This window comes from Rousettus aegyptiacus, unplaced genomic scaffold (genome assembly GCF_014176215.1).
Source record: "Rousettus aegyptiacus isolate mRouAeg1 unplaced genomic scaffold, mRouAeg1.p scaffold_m13_p_1, whole genome shotgun sequence".
NCBI classification, from domain to species: domain Eukaryota; kingdom Metazoa; phylum Chordata; class Mammalia; order Chiroptera; family Pteropodidae; genus Rousettus; species Rousettus aegyptiacus.
This window is the reverse complement of record NW_023416284.1, coordinates 161,952,629-161,972,716: the sequence shown is the minus strand read 5'-3', so window position 1 is coordinate 161,972,716 and position 20,088 is coordinate 161,952,629. Positions and strand designations below refer to the sequence as shown.

At 38.9% G+C, this 20,088-nt stretch overlaps 1 protein-coding gene across 5 annotated transcripts in view; it reads right to left on the bottom strand.

Moving 5' to 3' along the window:
• Positions 1-20,088, bottom strand: part of EYA4 (EYA transcriptional coactivator and phosphatase 4) — a 266,023-nt gene that overhangs the window by 224,651 nt on the left and 21,284 nt on the right. The window contains exons 1-2 of one of the 5 annotated variants that reach the window (XM_036221940.1): positions 11,402-11,500; positions 10,603-10,732 (exon numbers count right to left, since the gene is read on the bottom strand). Coding sequence is in view for 1 of the 5 variants with exons in the window: in XM_036221930.1 (XP_036077823.1) it covers positions 10,603-10,732; positions 11,185-11,207 (153 nt within the window). In the remaining 4 variants the exon portion in view is untranslated. Of the gene's footprint in view, positions 1-10,175; positions 10,355-10,602; positions 10,733-11,177; positions 11,306-11,401; positions 11,501-20,088 lie in introns of those variants that run through there. The other 4 variants (XM_036221930.1, XM_036221934.1, XM_036221944.1 and 1 more) reach the window with 4 other exon arrangements.

Below are 20,088 nucleotides of genomic sequence, written 5' to 3'. Positions count from 1 at the left end.
ATTCCTATATTATTTCCCAAAAAGGAAAATATCCTGAAGATAAGTCATCTGTGTAAAGTTTATCTGTAAATCCTCTCTCTGTAAAGTTTATCTATCAACACAGACCTATCAGAGTTGTCTGACTTTGTGTTTAATTTGGAAAGAATGATGATCCACACTTGACAGAAAACAGAACCATCCTCTTGTACAGATCTTGGAAATCTTTAGACAATAACAAGTGATCTTAAATCTACTTTGATAATGGGTTCTCAGCTAGGGGTGATTTTATTTCCAGAGGACATCGGACAATGTCTGGAGACACCATCAAACTCGGGGGAGGGTGCTGCTGGCATCTAGTGGGCAGAGACCAGGGATGCCACTTGACACCCTCAGTGCACAGGAGAAGCACACACATCCCCAACAAAGAATTATCCAGCTCAAAAGGCCAATAACTATAGTTTGAGAAATGCCGTTCTAAATATATTGACAATTCAGGCACAATACCATCTTTTTTTTTTTTTTTTTTTTTTTACAGATGCATCTGGCGACACTTCCAGATAAGCAGTAAAAAAACAAAAACCAAACAAATAAAAAAAAAACCTTGACAATTAACATTTTAGCTTTCCTTCCTCCCTCAGCCCCACTCTACCACAGAATCATTACAACTGAATCCAAGGACGAGTGATAAATTCTGAAACAGAAGTACTAATAACCTTCTGCAATGATAAGAATCAGCAATATTTAAAATTTATCTTTTTAAAAGTTTATGCTGAGTTCATCAATCCCACTGTCAATTGAAAATTATACAAATTCTTGAAATTGGTGCCTTCAGGATGAAAAAAAAAAGCAACTGAGGAAACAAATATTGGCTGTAAAATGAGTACCATTATAGAGTGTGCTTATAATTATTTAAAGTAGTTAAGGAACCATATAGAGCCCTAAATAATCGAAATCACTGTATGTGGAAGTATTTGTTAAAAAAAAAATAGTGTGCAACATAAATGGCCAAAGCTGAGTTCTGCGTACCTCTAATGTCTTCTCTTAGAGCTCCAAGTACAGCCTTCGATTTGGCAAGATCACCCCAGAATACAAAATTGTACTTGGAACACTGATGACTCAATTTAAAGTCCCCTGTCTATGTCCCCAAAACGAATTTCGGTTCTAAAAATCTCTGGAATATTTTGGGTAATCTAATGGAGGGTACACAATTATAATAAAAACTACAACTCATGTATTTAGACACTATTCTAAATATACACATACATTTACCTGTTGAATTTTCATAAAAACACCATGAAGTGTCTTCTATTACACATAAAAAAACCTGAAGCATCAGTTTAAATAACATGCTCATCATTATAGAGTTGTTAGTGTCAGAGATGGAGTTGAACACAAGCAGCCTGGCTCCATAGTCTTTGCACTTAACCACTACACTATAAAAAAAAATTGGGGCCTTCAGATTTCATGCGCTATGAACTACCCATATCTCCAGAGATTGTCAAGATCCATGGTTTATCCACTAGATCACTGACTTCCCAGTCGCCACACGCTTCTACATCAATACACGCATATGTATAAGCTTGGCCTGAATTCAGAACTGCAAGTCTACTGGGTAAATACCAAATATGTTCTTAAGGCTGTTCTGCCTTGTAATGGTCACAGCTATTACCACTGATCCTAATCTCATAGCAGAGGATGTCCGGGACTACCACCACTGCTCTCATCCCATTTCCTTTACGTACTGATAGTCGTTGGTGCCATTTCAATGCCAACAGGAATCCCTAATTGGGGATGCAGTGAAGGAAGAGACTTTATTCAGTGCAAAGAGCTCATGATATATAACTCAATAATGTTACAGCTCTACTATGAAACGGCATGGCTGTGGAACAGCACGGCTGCCAGGAGGCCCTGGGGTGAGGCCCCCTCTGGCTAGACAGCTCCGTAATATGGCCCTCCAGTAGGCTCCACTCTGCTTGGCATGATGTCTTCAGTGTTTCAGCTCCTGCCAGGGAAATGAGGTTGTCAGTTTGGGATGGAAATGGAAAGTACACTCTAAGAGCAAAAGAGAGCTGACTTATATAGAGAGAAGTCCTTGCTCCTGGTCCCTGTTTGGTCTGTTCTTATGCAAATGAGGGCTCCACATCTTCACAGTTTGATTGGTCCAAATAGCACTGTCCTGATTGGTTAGAATGGAGCCATTGTGAGTGGTTGGTGAAGATGCTAATGAGGATATAGCATCACGTTCCAACTGAATGGAGAAAATCTCAGTCCTATCGGTTGAAATACAATTCCAGGAACTCCTTTATAAAGGCTGCTCAGATGGCAGGAACACAGTGCATTTAAGCAGCATAGTGCAGGCTTCTCCCTGCAGCGTGGCTTATGTGAGAGGCCCCTGTTTAGAAATGGCTGCTAGACTCTGCTTTTAAATTTGAGCCCAGCTAGCCACAGGAGCCTTTTTTGGTAGGTTATCTTCTTTCTCGGGGTCGGTAGCATTCACTCAACAGGAATTTACTGGCTCTGACTTAACGTAGATATAGAGATGACAAATATTGGTAATCACTTCAGTAAATTCTCAGCCTACAGCAGGCTTTACACCCATGTAACCTGTTACATTCAATGTGACAAGTGCTATGCTAAAGGTAGAAACTATGTGCTTTGGTGGTAAAGATAAAAGAAATATCCAATTCAACCTTTGGAGGTCAGAAGAACTGACCAGAAGAAGTAGCATTTTGTGCCTTGAGTCTTGAAAAAGAAGTAGAAAAGGAAGTTTCAGGGGCAAAGAAAGGTATCTTCCAGATGGAAAGAATCACATGCACAAAGAAATCAAGTGAAAATGACCAGGGTGTATTTGAAAACTGCAGTGTTCCATACAGCTGAGTGGATGGTGAGATATGAGAATGGCAACCTGAGCATGGTTCTAGGCATGAAGAAGCCTTGTACTCCCTGCTAATAATTTTGGAATTTGTCCTATAGGCAGCAGAAAAAAATTTTGAAGGATTTTAAATCAAAGAAGAACATGAACAAATGTGAGTGAACACCCTAGGGAGGGGGAGGAGAGCCTTAGAGACAGATCCAGCATAGTCCATAGTGGTCCCCCAGGAAAGGCAGTCAAGATAAGAATTTTTTTTTTTTTTTTATGACAAAGACAATATGAGAAGTGCATAGAGGACAAGTGTCTGCCTAAAGCTAACATAATAATCTGAGGATTAAATCTGTGACCTTCGTTACCATGGTCAATTTACTTACTATGTTAACCATTCCTTGTGAATAGTATATGCCAAGAAAAACTAAGACATAATATAATAAGAAACTAAAGGCTCTAAAGTCTTCAAAATCATGCGGAGTTGAAAAATCTATTCATCTCACTCTAAGTTTTGCATGTCTTCAGCAACAGTGATAATAAAAAGGCATTTAAAAAGCATTTACATGTACACAGAACTTTGCTAGGTATTTTTTTGAATGAAGACTTTAAAAACTAAAGAGACAAAACATTTGAGACAGGACAGACCTAAATTAAAAATCTTCTTGGGTCAACTAAGAAAAATAAAACAACAGCATTGTCTTAACATCTAAAAGATCATATAAAACATTCTGGTAGCACTGCTCATCTTGACAGTATTAAGGTTTGCATTCTTAAGTGACCTACTAGAAGCACAGTTTGAGATTACTGAAAACCTGGGAAATGAAATTTGAACATGACTCACCCACCTTGTGATTAAATTTGGCTAGAATTACTAGAGCATAATCATACATGAATATACATCTGCATTAAAATATAAAATTTTAAATAAAAAGAATTAGCTAATTCAGAGACCTGCTGACTCTCCATCATGATCTCTTTCAACATGCTGGACACATTAAGGTAGACATATTCACTCTCTTAGTCAGAACATTCAGGTATATTCAAATTCTTTAAACATTAGGGAGTTCCGAGTCAAGGGCGAAATGTAGTGAATAGATCACTCCACTGGGTATATGCAGAGGCCTGTAAGTTGCGTATGTGACCTTGCAGAGAATAAGCTCTCCCAGTAAGTAGTACACTTACTTTATTAAGGACAGAATTTCAAATTTAATGCTATCGTTTTTGTGAGTAGAATCAAATTTAATGGCATATGAATGTAAATTTTATTATTTAATTGTCGTCTTTCACAAGAAATGTCCCTTTCATTTTATAAAGAAAGGATGAAAGAATAACAGACATGGTAGCAATAATTTACATGAAAAGCTAAGGCCACTTAAATTTATATGCCACTGCTGATGTTTCTTCACAAAGTCTTTAAAGGAAAAAAAGGTGCCCTAATAAAACAAATCTTTGCATGTACAAATTCTGTGTGCCTCATTCGGACCTGTAACCCTCTGTGGGAGACATTTTGACTATTTTCATTTTCTCAGTACTAAACTGAAATAAAGTTGCAAAGTGGTTAATAAAGATATTCAAGTTATATGAGCGTAGACAGATGTATCTATTGCCTATGCATTAAACTAGAGATATCTTGTGGTATTTGAGAGCTGCTTTTTGTTTTTGTTTTTGTTTTGGATGACACACTAACACACTAGAACTGGTACCCCAAATTGTCCACTTTCATCAGATTTTTTCCTTTTTTGCAGTGATTTTCACTCGAAGACCCTTACAGAGACTTTGGGTTGGAGGAGAGTGTTGGCGAGTGATTCACAGGCCACTCACATCCTGCTTCACTCAGAGCAGTGGATATTTCTCTAGTGGGCACAGTGTCAGTTTTTACTCGAATAAAGGGACCTGTGGTTAAATACATAAATAAGTAAAGAATGAAAACCACTGCTTCAGTTAAAAAAAAAAAAGGCATTAAAGTTATAAGAGATTATGAACAGCAAAATAAAAATGTTCACCTAGAGAAAAGCTTAAAAATGCACTCTGATATCCCTGTAAGTTGAAAATATTTCCAAAATAAAGATGATCCCATCGAAATTTAAACTTGTCTCTAGATGTAGTCCTTATTAGTTGGTTCAACATAAATGTGTAGATTTGAGATTCATAACCAGCATTCAGGCTTAAAACAAACAAACAAGCAAATGAAACAAAACAAAACAAAACGAACCCTGTAAAACTGATAACTTCTAACAATGGATAAGTCTTAAAAAGTAAAGGAAAATTCTACATTGAATTAAGTGTTAAAAAGATCTAGTCATAACATTTGGGAAGCATTCCAGAGTATCAGTTTCTCCAAATTAGTCATTTGCCACCAACTTCCATGATTTTGGCTATTTTAGCCAAACATACATTCACTGTTTTTTAAACACATTTCTTTAAAATAGGTTCTGGTGCTTTTTAAAATTATTTTTACTTCAATACTATTTTGGCCTTGTCTTAAACAATATTATCCATGAACATATAGGTTTCAAGTGAAATTTAGTATATTTTCTCTAATATCCTTAGAAATGAATACATAACTAATAATATAAAAATAAAATGTTTGGGGGGGAGGATGCTTCCTAAATGAATTCAGATATAACTGGTGCAAGCAACTGTCTAATACAACTCTGAAGGATAAGGGATCTGGGGTCAGACTGCAGAGTTGGGATCCTGGCTCTACTGCATGACTGGGTGTCAGTTTCCTCATGTGTAAAATGGGAATAATAAAAGTACCTAATGCATGGCATAGTTGAGAAGATGCAAGTCAACTAATTCACATGAATACTTTAAAGAGTTTGTCGTAAAGTAAATCCTCAGTAAATGTCAGCTATGATGTTATGATGATGACAAGGACTGATGACAATGATGATTACTTAGGAAAATTACAATTATAAAAAAACTACACTGGCAATTTTTATTTCCAAATATACTTTAAGATACAAAATATGTAATAAAATATACTTCAGATATTAAATTTCAAGATGGCTATTCTCTATTGGTTGAATTAAACTTCACTTTTAAAGTATTTAAATGTGATCAGAGTAATCGGATTTTACCTAAAAATTCCAATCTGAAAAAAATCTACTTGTGAAAAATGATAATAAAAATCCTAATATGATAATATAAGTCTTTCTCTCATGGCCCAGAAGTATACTAAAATAAATTTACTTACTGTATATAAATAAAAGCTTTAAAATAGTACTATACTGTATTAACATGTTTCATATGAGAAAAAAATTAGAATTCCTTGCATTTTAATGCAGTGTTAGTCTTTATCAGCCATGCACTAAAATCTCAGGGTGAGGAAAGGGCCAGACCAATGCTGAAAGGTTTCAAATATCAAACTATACTATTATGTCAGTTCCCTGAGATCAATTAGCACCTTTCAATGACAGAAAAGGTTACAGTGAGACTCAGAGGTGCACTCCCTGAAACTGTTTTAAACCATCACACAAATGTGGTTTTGATAACCCAAAACGGTTTCTATTTTTAAATTAATCTGTTTCATCTCTTTTTCCAAAAGATGAAAAAGAAGTTAGGGAAGTCAGGCTAGCAGTATTCATTCTCAATACCTCTCTACTAGTAAAAAACATTGATGGGGACCTGATAAGAGCCACAAACTTTCAAGAGCAAATCTGTGTATCACCAAGGCATATATTAATGTGCAGTGCCACGAGCAATAGTAAGTGACAGTAATGTTTACGAAGCCTTCAAACTTAAAAGCAATCGAAGGTGCTTGTACTGCTTTTGAATGTGATTCTTGTATATTTTCTTCCACTCAAATTCAAGCTAAATGACGCCAAGTTCAGCTCCATGTAAAATATAATGAATATTCAGTGTTTGCCACATTAAAACACATCTAACTGCAAAATGAAGTATTACACATACTCCAATTAAATATACATTCCATCTCACCCACCTCTAGTATAAAGGCCTAAAAGAGCATGTCATTTCTTAGCTCACTGGGAAAAATTCATGAGAGAAGCAGGTATAATGCAACCTCATCCTATTCCTCCTTGGTGTTGATTTCATTCACCTAGTAACCATTGTAATAAAATCCCCCAACTGTATTTCTGAATACAGTTACTTTAAGATACTCTACAGGGAGACACATAAGAGTTTAGAGTATGTAAGAATAATATACATGTGTAAAAGAAACTGTCATGATTATATTCTCACTGAAAAAATAACAAGGTGTTCGATAGAGGTTCGTTCAGCTCTTCAATGAAAAGATTCTACTTTTGATAGCATGCTTTTCTGTTTGTTTCTTAAATGAGTGATCTGAAATATTTACAACCAGACAGTACCTAATTTTAGGGTTTAAGTGCTTTAACAGCTCCATGAAATATGATCAGCAGCTGCAATACAGAACTATGGTGAATAAACTCCTTATTAAGGGGGGCCTGTTTCTACTGAATGTTCAGTGTCCCTGCATTTACCTAATAGAAAAAAAAAAAGATAATGAAAAACATAATAAATACTTGCACTCTTAAATTACTTAACATTTCACTAAGTCTTGAAAAGGATTATCTCCCCTTTTCTTGAATTCTGCATAAAAAGTTCCTTTGGGTGAAAAACAATTAATTTTATTATTTCAGAGTTAGAATGTGAACTTTCCAACATTCTAACTTTTCATAACAATAGTTACGGTTTTTCTAACATTCTATTTTTCTAAAAATTCTGGATAATTCAATCACAGTGCACAAATTTTTAAAAATGAAATACCAAGCCACACAAATATATTTTTAGACATGGCATCAGTCATTTAGAGCTTGCAACAGAGATTGAAAACATGAAACTGGACACTCTATTTCCCGTGGCTATGTAAAATTTATTTACACCCCAAATCACAATATAAATAAAAAGGAAACTCAGAAATGGAGAACTTTTTTTTTTTTAAGTCAAGGAGGTTTTTTAAAAGAAAAAATATAGCAAAATGACACACTACTCATCTGTTAGCAGCTCCTCAAAAAGGAAACTTTAGTGCAAAGATAATTTTTTTTCCAATAGCTTCTACGAATCCTCTAAAATGCAGTATCTGTATTTTTTAATAACAATAATGATTGTCTTGAACAATTTATTTTTATACAAATCTGAGTATTTTTAATTTTTGAATTTGAACGTATTTGAAATAAATATTAGCTATGAATATATACATATATGTAAAACTTTTCATTTTGTCAAGGAAAAATTAAGTTTCTAGTATCCAATAAAATAAATACTTACTAGTAAATAAAATAATCAAGTAATTTTTTTTATGTTACATCTGTGAAATAATCTCTAATTATGATGGCCTTAAAATGCTGAAGGATACAATTTTCAGGAAATTGACAAAAGAAAACAGGCTTTTGAAAACCACATTGATTTTAGACCTTCACTTATTATAAAAGACAAAGATACATCCCTAATAATCAGGGGGGGAAAGGAACAGTTTCCAGGTAATCTAATTATGTTACTTTCCCAGCTGTAACAGTCAAAGGTTTTAACTTTCTAGTAGTCATTTCCAAAAATTGGTTTAACTCTGAATGACTTACAACTTTTAATCAGGTGGAACAAACTATTTCTATGGTTTACAATAACAATAAAAATGGATGTAATAATATCTGCACTTGATATTGTTGCCATAAAAATTATACTCTGGCAATCTAGCTCGACACAAAAGTTTGTCTCTTGTTACTACTGCTACTTATTTCTTGGGGTAATGCTACTTTTTTAAATACACAAATGCCATTAAATGCACATTAATACGTATCAAATATTTTGTTTTAGGATCCTCTCCATGTCCCTTTTCCCAGTTTTTGGTTTTTGGGCTAAGACCTGGCCAGAAAAATATTTTAAAGGAAAAAGGAGGGGACTATATTTCTGCTTAAGAAGTTCCACCCGGGAAAGGTTATAAAGCACAATCCTTGTTCTATTAAAAATAAAAACCAAAAGAACCCATCAAACAAACAAAAAAAAAATCATCGTCGACTTTCAATACTGTCAGTCACCTAGTGTAAATGAAACTTCAGAAGCTGTTGAAGGGGATCCCGCGGTTGTTAAACTCTCCTTAGACTCCCACCCAAGTCCCGGAGGAGCTCCGCACTGAAAATGACAAACGCCCGGAGGGTGCAAAAAGCGGCCGCTGAAGAGAAGAGGACCAAAACGCTACGTTGGAGAAGATATGTTTCGCTCCATCAGTTACGTTGATCCCAGGGTGCCAAGCCAAAAGGGGTAAGGGAGAAAGAAAACTGTTAAGTATGAGCTCTTAATGTGAAACCTAACCTGTTGGTTCTCTTAGGTATCAGATTTTGGAAGTGTCTGTAATGACAGCCAGGAAAGCAAATTAATGGCCAACGGCCCACTGGGTTTGAACACGAGACTCCTGTTACCTCCTCACAGATCAAGTACACAACACACACGCACACGGAGGAACTCCACGTGGAACTGCTCTGAAACCAAAACACACGCCTCGTCTCTCTACTGCACCTTGGCAGAAAGGGCCTAGGGACCTGCACCTTCCCCCATTGCCCTCAGGTTAGGATTCATGAATGATTCTGACGGCTCGGTAGTGCAGGCGAGAGGCTCATGGGCAAAGGGAGAGAAGAGCGTCTCCAAACAACACCCTCCCACACACACAGTCACCCAAAGAACAAACCCCATTGCCTTCAAGGGAAAGGGAAAGAGAGGTGGGCGGCGAGGGGAGACACCACAACCCCAACTAGGGAAGAGATGACAAAATTAAAGTGCGCTCTCCAGTTTTGCCACCACTCTGCCAAGGGACGCCGTCGGCAAATTCCCTACTAGCTCCAAGCTGTTCCGAATTACGCATACAAAGAAAGAAATATTTTTAAAAAGCTGGTAAACGAAAGTTCTGGTTGCTGTGTGGCGTAAAATAAAGCAAGCACACACACGGTCTACTTCCAAACCCTGCTTAACGACGCTAAAACAGCGAGCCGCTTGCAGTCCCACAATCACCCCTCGACCCAGCAAGCTCTGAAACGAGAGAAAACCTGCTCCCCCGGCCAGGTCCCTCCGTTCGGAGAAGTTATAATCCCTCCATGGCATCCGTGTCCCGAGCCAATGAACGCGACTCCTCTGACAAGGCGCCTCTAATTTCACGGACCCTGGCATACTGCAGGAAACGTTCAACCACGCCACATAAAAACTATTAAAGTGGGATGGCCGCAGTTTAAGAGCCCAGTTCGTTCGTGCCCGGAGATCAGAGCACAAGCACTGAACGTACACACGCTCCCAGCATCGTGAAAACCTCAGCCGCCCGGGGCCCTCCACCGGACCCCAGTCAGCATCCTTGCGCCTGGCTTACCGAGGGGGTCATCACAAAGTAATAAATGTCACAGGAAGGATGGAGGGGAGACCCCGGGACACGCTCCTCTGCGAGACAGGGGCGGAGTGCAGGTAGGGAGCCGCGCACCGGGCTTTGCGCCTGCTCCACCGCGGGCCCACGAGCCGCACGCAGGCTCCGAGCGGACCTTCCGGACGCCGGGGCGTCCTCCAGCGCACAGGGCACCTCTGCTGTCCTAGCGGCCCGAGCCCTTGGGCGTGAGGCACTCCGCTTGCGAGCGCCCGCGGGGACCCAGGCGCCCACGCACTGTCCCGCTAGGCACCCCCTGTCCTCAGGTCTCGGGGCCCCTCGCTGAGCCGCTCGCACTTTCCCGGGGAGCTTACGGGCCCCTTAAACCTAAACCCCGTAGGCTGGCCCCAGAACGGGTGTCGGAAAAGGGGGCACTCACCTCCTGCTGTCCCAACCACCTCGGGATCCCGAAGTTCAAGTGTCTGTCCCAGCAGCGGATCCGTACGTCCGTATTTAGGTATTTACTCCCGTTCCTTCCAGTGTCGAAGTTTCCCCTTCGTGCCGTGCCTCTGGTGAAAACAGGACATCCCCTTCGGTTACCCCCCAACAAATAGCGTACACAAGTCGGGGAGAAACGGGGCGGGGGGACAAGCCGGCTCCGAGGGGGAGGAGGAAAGGAGAGGAGCCAAAACTGTGGACTGACGTTGGGGAGGTGGAGGGGGGGTAAGTGGAAGAAAAGAAAAAGCGCGCGCCTAGCCACCGCAGTCGTCTCTCCCCGGCTTGTCCCAAAGCTCTGCGCCCCTCCGAAAGGGGAGAGACAACTTCACGTGGACGGGCTCGAAGTTTTGCGCGGAAGCCGGGAGCGGCGGAGCGTGCGCCCCTCCGCGGGCAGCCTCGCACTTGCGCGCGGGGCTGGGGGCGGGGGCCGCCGCCGCCCGCGGCCACCGGAGGCCGCCGGGGGGCCCGGGGGCAGGCAGCGAGGGGCGGTGGCGCGCAGGGAACACACTCCTTTACATTTGACCTCGGGTGACTGCCTGTTGTCATCGTTCGCGGTCCTGCGTGGGGAACGCTCGGGGCCCTGGGTGTCCCGGGTGGCGCCGCGGTAATCTCCGCGCCCTCAGCGCCGTCCCCACCCCGCCCCCACCGGCCTGGCGCCTGCCGAGCGACCTCCGGGTTGAGGGGAGGGACTCGTGGCTACACTCCCCTCCCCTGACAAGGGAACCGCTGTCTGTCCCCACCTGCTTCTTCGTTCGGGAGAGCCCCAGAGTCGTCTCTAATTCTGCCGCTAACCGTCTCCGGGTGTAGGCCACTGCGGACGTCCTGATGGACTCCTGTCCACTTACCCCAAGGGAGGAGACAGAAGGGACTTCGCCTACTTGCAACAACGTAAAATAAAAACCAACCCACGCCAGACTGGGAGCTTTCTCTGGAGGGAGAAAATACTCTTTTCCGTGAAAACGTATGCTAGGAACGAGTAAGCAAGTCTGGGGATAGGCTGTGCTGGGAAGGGCCTGGGCCCCTTCCAGCGCTGGGCGCAGGTATAGGCATCCCTCCCAGACGCCCAAAGGTCAGGCAACGACGACTGACTTCCAAGGCAGCGTCAGAGCTTCCCCAGGCACATTGCTGAAGTGACATTTCATGTCTAAGCCTTCTGCACATGCATTATGTACCCACATAGAATTGCACACGTCTATATCGCAACTAGCGGCTGAAGCAAAGTAGACAATCAACAAAGTATAAATTTTGCATCCGTTTAATCACTTCTTGCTAAAACCTATTGTCTATTTCAGGAGCATCTTCGTAACACCAATTATAAGTGTTTTAATTTATGCCCATATAAGAGCTAAGTAACCTGAGGCCGAAGAAACCTAACTTCCAAAGACAAACCGTTCAGCGGTCTCTAACCACAAAGCCTATGATTCAACAAATAGCCCCCAACACTGCCTTAAATGTGGCCTGAGAGATTATAAATTAACTCATATAAATTACTCCCATTCAAAGAAGATTTACTTGGAATATATTGTCGACTAAATTATATCCTGTTAAAGGTTCAGAAAATGAATATCCTCTCTACTTCAGCTTGGCCTTATGCAACTGGTACAAATACTGTCAAGTTCAAAAGCAAAACCGATATTGAATACTTTGTTACAATTTATTTTTTAATTAGTGGGGCATTACCTGCAATTATTAACAGGGAATGGAAAGGTAAGGTTGTAAATTTTAACTGATAAAGGTATTCATCGCTGCTCTCACCACTTTCCAGGTGTTCTTTCCTGCAGATTAATTCGGGGGGAGGAGGGATTTAGGCACTTGCTAGGCATAATGTTCCCTTTCCTGGTTCTCAAGGAAGAAAGGGTTCTTTTGGGTTTGGCACATAGAGGATTTGGAGCATGGTCTCGAGAACATTCTGGCCTGAAGAGGATGCCAGTTAATAGGCACTTAAGACAGAAATATCAATGGGCAGATTTAAACAAAGTTGCAGATCTTATTTTCCCCCATTTACAGTAAGGAAAACTAAGGGCTCATATAATGTTTAGCAATTTCCTAATAAATGGCCAATCTAAGGTTTAAATTAGCCACTGTTTAACCCCAAAGACCACTTTTAGCTAGTATGAAGTAGTAGTAGTAGTAGGGGTAACAGTAGTCAGAAAATTAGTAATTATTTTTAGTACAGTGTAAATGTTACAGACAAAATATGCAATTTAAATGTTTTGTGAATCATTTAGTCTCTAGGACTGCTCGGTGGCTATATAGCAAATAAGAAAAAATTAATTACAATGCTGAATTTAATACTCTCCTTGTAAGGCCACAAAATTTTGAATTTCATTTGGGTATAGAATGTTATGCTAAATCGATCTCCAAATAAAGGTAGGGAGATACATAATTCGGATAAAACAAAATTCATATTTTAATATATGTTCACACAAATATAGTTGCTTAGCACGTTTCTTTACTCCCTTTTAAAATCAGATTTTCAGCAATACTGACCTTGTTTTCAAGTTACTTTACTCCCACATAATTTTTATACATCTACGTAAGAATATGTTTACAGAGGTTATCAAAAAAAACTAGAATTATAGTACAATATTAGTTATTCAACTTCTTATCATTACCTTCTAATCCATCTAGTTTTAAATATACATATATTAAATGCAAACCACTAGGAGTGTTATACAGTGTCACGTTTTGTGTCCACATTGGAAGTAAGAAGCACATTAGAAACAAAGAATAGTACGGTTATATGGGAAAAGGTGTATTGTTTGATTAGCAAGGCATTATGTCAGGATTTCTATCAAATACCACTTTTATAATTATTGCCTTAATGTCTGTAATATTATTGACTAAATATTTGTCTTTAAATAAGCTATTAAATGTTTATCTGATAAAGGAAAATTTTATCATCACCATAAGTGGAAAACCAATATAATTAGCCATGAATAAAGGGTGACCTTGCAAATGAATCTATATTGTGGACTTACAAATCATCTGTCCTGTACCACCTAAAATTATCTCACATATCAGTTCACGAAAAACTGGTTTAAAGAATTACATTCCTTATGTCCCTCAGGTTGTCCAAGACATATTTTAAAGCCTTCCCTTTCCATTACTATAGAGAAATGTTGAGTCCAACATTCCAGTATTTTTAGGTACTATTTTTAAAATTTGGTTATTATTCAATTTTTGATCTTCTTGCCTAAAATATACTTGAAGCACCTGAAGTTGAAGGGTCTTTTTAAAATTAATTTATTTTGTATTGTTTTCTTACTATCTTACTTGTGGTAAAATTCAAATAATTCATAAGCACACAATTAAAAAACAAATTACTCTTCTAAGAGACTTTACCAGTTCACCTTTACCCTCTCTTGCCTTCCACTTCCCCCTAAACACACACTTCATCTCAGGCCCCAACTACTGAAAAAGAAACTCGCACTGTTAATATCATAAAGTGGCAGCATCTGTCGGCCTGGTATGGTACTGCAACAAAGTTCTACAAGGCAAAAAACACAGAGGGAAAAGTAGATCAATGGGAGAAGCTCAGAGCCTGAAAGGACATGTAGGGAAATTCTGAAGTTCAAAATTAGCTGGAAAAATCTGAAAGTAATTCAAAGACAATAGCAGGCCCTACAGGACCTGAATCAGTCTATCGAACATCCATAAATGTTCGACTTAATCTGAGAAAACACATTTGTGGGAGGAGAGAAAATGTGACTTGAGAGTGAAAATCAGTGGAAATATAAGATTCACTTATTACCACTCCCCTAACCAACCCCTCAGGGGCAGGATGCTTCTGCAGTTATCGCTATTGTTTGTTGTTTTTTTTTTTTTTAAGAGTGCATAGCACTGTTTTGGCATTGGGTTTTATATAAGTCAAATTAAACAAACAAAGCTCTCTAAGACCTCATAATCCAAAACATCATTTTGATTTCATTTTAAAGTAACCTTAAGGGAAAACAATTCCATCACTTTAGCAAGAATAAACTTTAGGCTAAAAAAAAAAAAAAAAAAGGAATGAGATACTACATTCATCAAAAAAAAAAAAAAAGAAAAGAAAAGAAAACAGAAGACCAGAAGACTGGACGCTTATAGAAATAATCCCAAAATAAATCTCTTGAGTTACTCCCTGTTGGTGTACCAGCTGGAAGTATACACAATTCTTAAAAAATAAAGTAATTCAATTGCTTCTTAGTAAATTCTAAGCAAATCCTTTGAGCTTTGGGAGAATAGACTTCTAGAGGCCAGCATCAGTATGAGCTAGGTTTAACATTGTTTTACTATACTGCTCTACCAATGACAGAACAAATGAGTCTACATGATTGCCAAGGAATCTAAAATGCTGTGCTGCTAATTTTCTAAAATCTGTAAATAAACACACTTTCTGAGTAATTTTGTGCAAACGGATCAAGCTTAAGAAGGTTACTACTGGTTTGTGAAAGTGAAGAAATCAGATCTGCAGGGGACCTGTTAGGTCATTCTCTTCTGCAGGGCTCTCTGCTACACTTCCTCATTCTTGGCAGAGTCTCTAAAGAAAAGGAAATGCGCACTCTATGGGAGATAGCTTCATTATATTTACTTTTAAATTCTCTTTTGAAATTTTTTCCCAAGTTACATCCCTTTTGTACCATATTATACAATTCTACTCTAGCTTTTGTGTTTACACCCAACCTTCAGATGTTTATAAACAGATATCATGCCCACTTTTAGTCATCTGTTAGCCATGCTAAACAAATGAAAGGCCTTTTAATCTTGTTTCATTTCAGTTTCTCCAAGCCCTTAATCTTTCTTATTGCTTGTCTCTGAACTATTTCCAGTTTCCTAGATATTCATTTTTTTTTTTTTTTTTCCTTTTGGAAGTGTCCCACGTTAAATGCATTGTTCTAGGTGTGGTCTCATCAAACTGCTAGAATGAATCCATTTTTTTTTTTTTTCTTCTGTGGCATTAGGTTTTGGCATCACTTCAAATTCCCACCATCTCATAATACTTTCATAGTCTAACAAACTTACATGTGATTTTTTCCTCTATTTTCACATAGTGATTTCTCAGGTACTTCAAATGTACAGACTTAAATGATAACAACAGTCAGAATATGAATAATATCACTTTGTTGTCCTTTTGATTTCTTTGGTTTATCACTACCTACATTTCAACATAGGAAAGATATAATCAATCTTTTTTTATACAACTCTTTATTGTATATCCTTATGATGTTTATATGCTTATGAAAAATGTCTGCTGTTTATAATTCAAAAATCCCCAAATACACAATTCCATGATCAGTAGAAGGAGGGATTTTACTTTATAGATGGCAAATAAATTGATTTGGCAATTTTAAAGTAACACATTTGGCGCGGTTAACTCCAGCATCCGTTTATTTTATAAAATCTTGAAGTTAGGAAGATTGCTAAATTGCAACAATCCATTTAGATTGAATATTTTTGAATGAAAACATTATAATATCACAAAAAATGGTAGTGAATGCTTTGTTATGTCCATTCTTTCCACTATATTTTAGAGCACATTTAGAAACAATTCCTTTACCCACTGTTTTTCAATTGTAAGCATATAGTCTCAGTATCCCCTTCAACAGACATTAAAGTGATTTTCCTAATCACCTAATTTTTTTATTCTGCTACCAATCCTCTCAAATAGTGGTCATCTACTTCTAAACTCTGCTGAATCCTAGAAATCTGGTTTCTGCTCTCATTTCTTTACTGAGACAGCTCTCTTTAAGATCATCAATGGTCTCCTAATGATCATTTCTTTGTCTTCATCATTCTTGGCTTCCAGGAAGCATTTTGTGTTACTAACAGTGGCCTTCTGATAACTCCACTTTCAACTTCCATGATTCTGTCTTTATCCTCTGATCGCTCTTTCTCTAATTCCTGTAGAGCTTCTTCTTTTCTCCTGATTATACTCAAAAATAGACCTAGACATAGGTTCTCTTCTCTTTCTTTGCTATATTCTCTCCTTTTACAACTTTATTCACTTTTATAATCTCTTCTTTTCCCTCTAAATGAGTGATTTAAGGATGTAAATCTCTTTCCCAGAAGGCTGGGCATTCTCAACTTCAGGTCCTGTTGGCATCTCACACTGAACATGCTCAAAGCTAAATATCATTTCTGTCTCCCTGCCCCTCCCACCAGCTCTTCTTGACTTAATTTTGTTAGTGGTACCACCTTCATCTAGGCTCCACACTTTGAATACATCCTCCCTTCTTCCTCCTTCTCTGTCATACACAGTAAGTAAAGAGGGCAAGTTTATTTGGTGTTGGCAGCATCTCCTCATCTGTCTTTCTATTCTTTATCATTGCTGCCTTCCCAGGCACAGTTCCACAACTGCCTCTCTGTTCATAATTGGCATCCCCATCCACTGGGTTTTTCTATGCCAATTCATTAGACAGAAATGAGTTTTTCTTTCTCTACAGTTCTTCCCTCAGTTAGAAATATCCTATAGGTTCCTAATGTCTATTTAGTAAAGTGAAAATGCTGTAACCCATCAGTGACAACTGCCTAGAGTAGATGTGGCAAACCAGAACCCTGCATCTTCCTTTCCCTCCCATGCACAACACTTTCTATCTGGCACTTGATAAATATTTACTAAAATTAATTAATTAATTAATTAATTAATTAATTAATGCTTAAATAAAGGATGATCAAATACTCTAGTTGATAAGCTGACTGCAACAGAGCAGAGACCGTGCAGTGTGATAAGGATCCTCCTCCTATTTATTTAATTTGGTCAATATAGGGAATGCCAATTCACAGAGCATCCCCGTTGGGCAATTTGATTTACCTTCTAAGCCCAAAATACCTTTCCTCTTTTGAATTCTACTTTTCGCTATTCCATATTAGCAGAGACAAAATGTTCTGCATGTGTCCTATAGTTCAGGATCTGGGTGAACTATCCCAGCTTCATGCTAAATTTTCCAAAGCCATCTATGAGTTCAAAAAAACAGAGATTGGGGCTTGTGGCTAAGGAGGGCGGTTGGGGCAGGGGGAGGGGGAGTGAGGGCAGCCCCCTGAGACAGGATACTTTACATCCACAGGGGTTGGGGGGGCTGGGTTAGAAAAAGGCAGAAGAGGAAGGATTCTGATGATGCCTTTTATTCCCCTCTCTATTTGCAGTGCCTCAGGTAGTGCTAGGAATGTAATCAGCACTCGCTTTTATTGCTCTGAACTAAATGAACTGATCTGGGTGCTGTTGCTCTATTAACTTGATTTTAACTTAAAGTGAGCCATAGGTAACTCAGCTGACACAGAGGGATGAGCCCACAAACCTTTATTTCAAGATGATATGAGTTAGTGAACATGTGAGACACCTCAGGGAGGCCTTTGTGGTGTTGCTCCTCAATTTTGCCTTATTTGAATATTTCAGTACTGAAAACGCTGGAGCATTCTTTTCATTACTCTTCAAATAAGAGGCAATCTAAATTATGAAAATTGACCCCTTGTTCCCAGGGGAGGCAATAAAGAAGTTACTTTAATTTTGGATGAAGAAAAAGTAAAAAACCCATAAGCACTTCATCTGTCCACTCGAATTGGCCCTGTTGCCAAGAATCATTTATGACTGCCAGGACTGAAGCCACCTAGGACATCAACCCAGAGGAACTCAGGGGCCTTGAGTGGCATTGCCTAGTTTCATCCTTGGTTTCAGAATATCAAATTTCTAAAACTCTCTTCTTTCACTGTCAAATCCTTTTCTTAGTTCTATTTTCTGACCTGTCCTTTGGCGAATGACTCCACTGACAAGCTTCTTGCTGAAACTTTCTTGTCCCCTGGCTTCTGTGGGTCAATGCTGGCCTCCACCTCTCTGAACACTCCTTAGTTGTCCTTTCTTTGAATTCCCTCTAGCTACTTAAATGTGGACGTTCCTTAGCATAGGCTCCTAGCATTCAAGCATGCATACTTAGTATAAGGAGGTGCAGAGATGAACCAGACATGGTCCTTTCCTCCAGAAAATTTCAGTCTAGAGCAGAAAATAGGGCATTTAAAAACAGTTATTACATGAGAGAGAAAGTGTGAAGCTCCTTAAAAGGAACACTGATGGACTATTTTAGTTCAGAGCAGAGACAGTTTGCTTCCAACTAACAGAGTGAAAGAGGTGACATTTGGATCTGGCCTTAGAGCGTGAAGTGTTTATGCTTTGGAATATGTAGCATTCAATGCAATGAAAAGAGAAGCTGCTGTCTCTCCCTTTAAGCCTCCCCCAAGCACCATATACCTCTCCCCATGTTGCCTTACCTATTAATGGCAACAATGCGTTCCCATTGGTAGAAATGAGCCCCTTCGTTCCTTAGCCATGTTCATCCAATCAGTTACTAAGTCCGGTAGTTTCCATTTCTGCCATAAGCTTTGCTTTCTCCCCTCCTTTTTTTTTTTTTTTTTTTTTTTTTTTTTAATACTAACTTACTCTGGGACTCATTTACTTTTGCACAGACTATTTAAGTAGCCGTATAATTGGTTTTTCCATTTCTAATGACTTTCCCCACTTCTATCAGATTATTCACTTCACAACACAACTCTGTTCCTGTCATTCTTTATTTTTGTCTAGTGGGGTGGAGGGACTTTTCGCCCACATTCCAGAGCCTCCAATTTCAGTTCTCATCCCATCTTTCCAACACTATCTGCTTCACTGTCAGCCACCCAGACATGGGTGATCTTTGGTCTTTCTTATGAACATTCTCCATTGTCTATGTGTCTTAGGAGTGGATAATAATCTCCTTAGTAGATGATTGCTTATAGCACATTGCAGGCAGGCTACATTTTATGCACCTTTGAATCCTCTATAGTGCTTAACGTAGAATCACACACATACTAGGCACTCATGAAAACATGTTAAAAAGTCAACGATAACTCTTTAATAGATATACTATCTGCATAGTTTCTGAGCCTCCTTGTATTGCCTGGGCCTCACTGAAATATACCTTCGGATTATTGGTAAAGCTAGAATAAAAATAAATGAATAAATAAACAGACAAACAAACAAACAAATAAATAAATAATAAAAACAAGAAATAAGAGTGAGAACAAGCCGATGGAAGGAGTTATTGCATCTATTTCATAGACTATTGTTGAGAATGAGTTCATAGCATTACATACTCTCTTTTTTGTGTGAAAACGAAGAAGTCAGTATCATCAGAATTACACGCTGCTTATATCTTGATGGCCCTGAGAATTGTGTAACTAACCAAGCTTATCTTTTTGACTTGCTGCTCAGAAGTTTAGAACCACATTTAGGATTCATCCGGAGCAAAGATATCAGCTGCTGTGCTTTGTCTTTTTGTGTTAGCCTCAACCCTATTTTAAAGCCCCATCCTACTTCTCTTCTTTCTCATGTGCTTTTCATTTGTTCTCTAATCATATTTTATCCAGATAAGCTGCCTATAAATAAATAGCTTTTAAAAGTGTTCACACTATTTTGAATGAT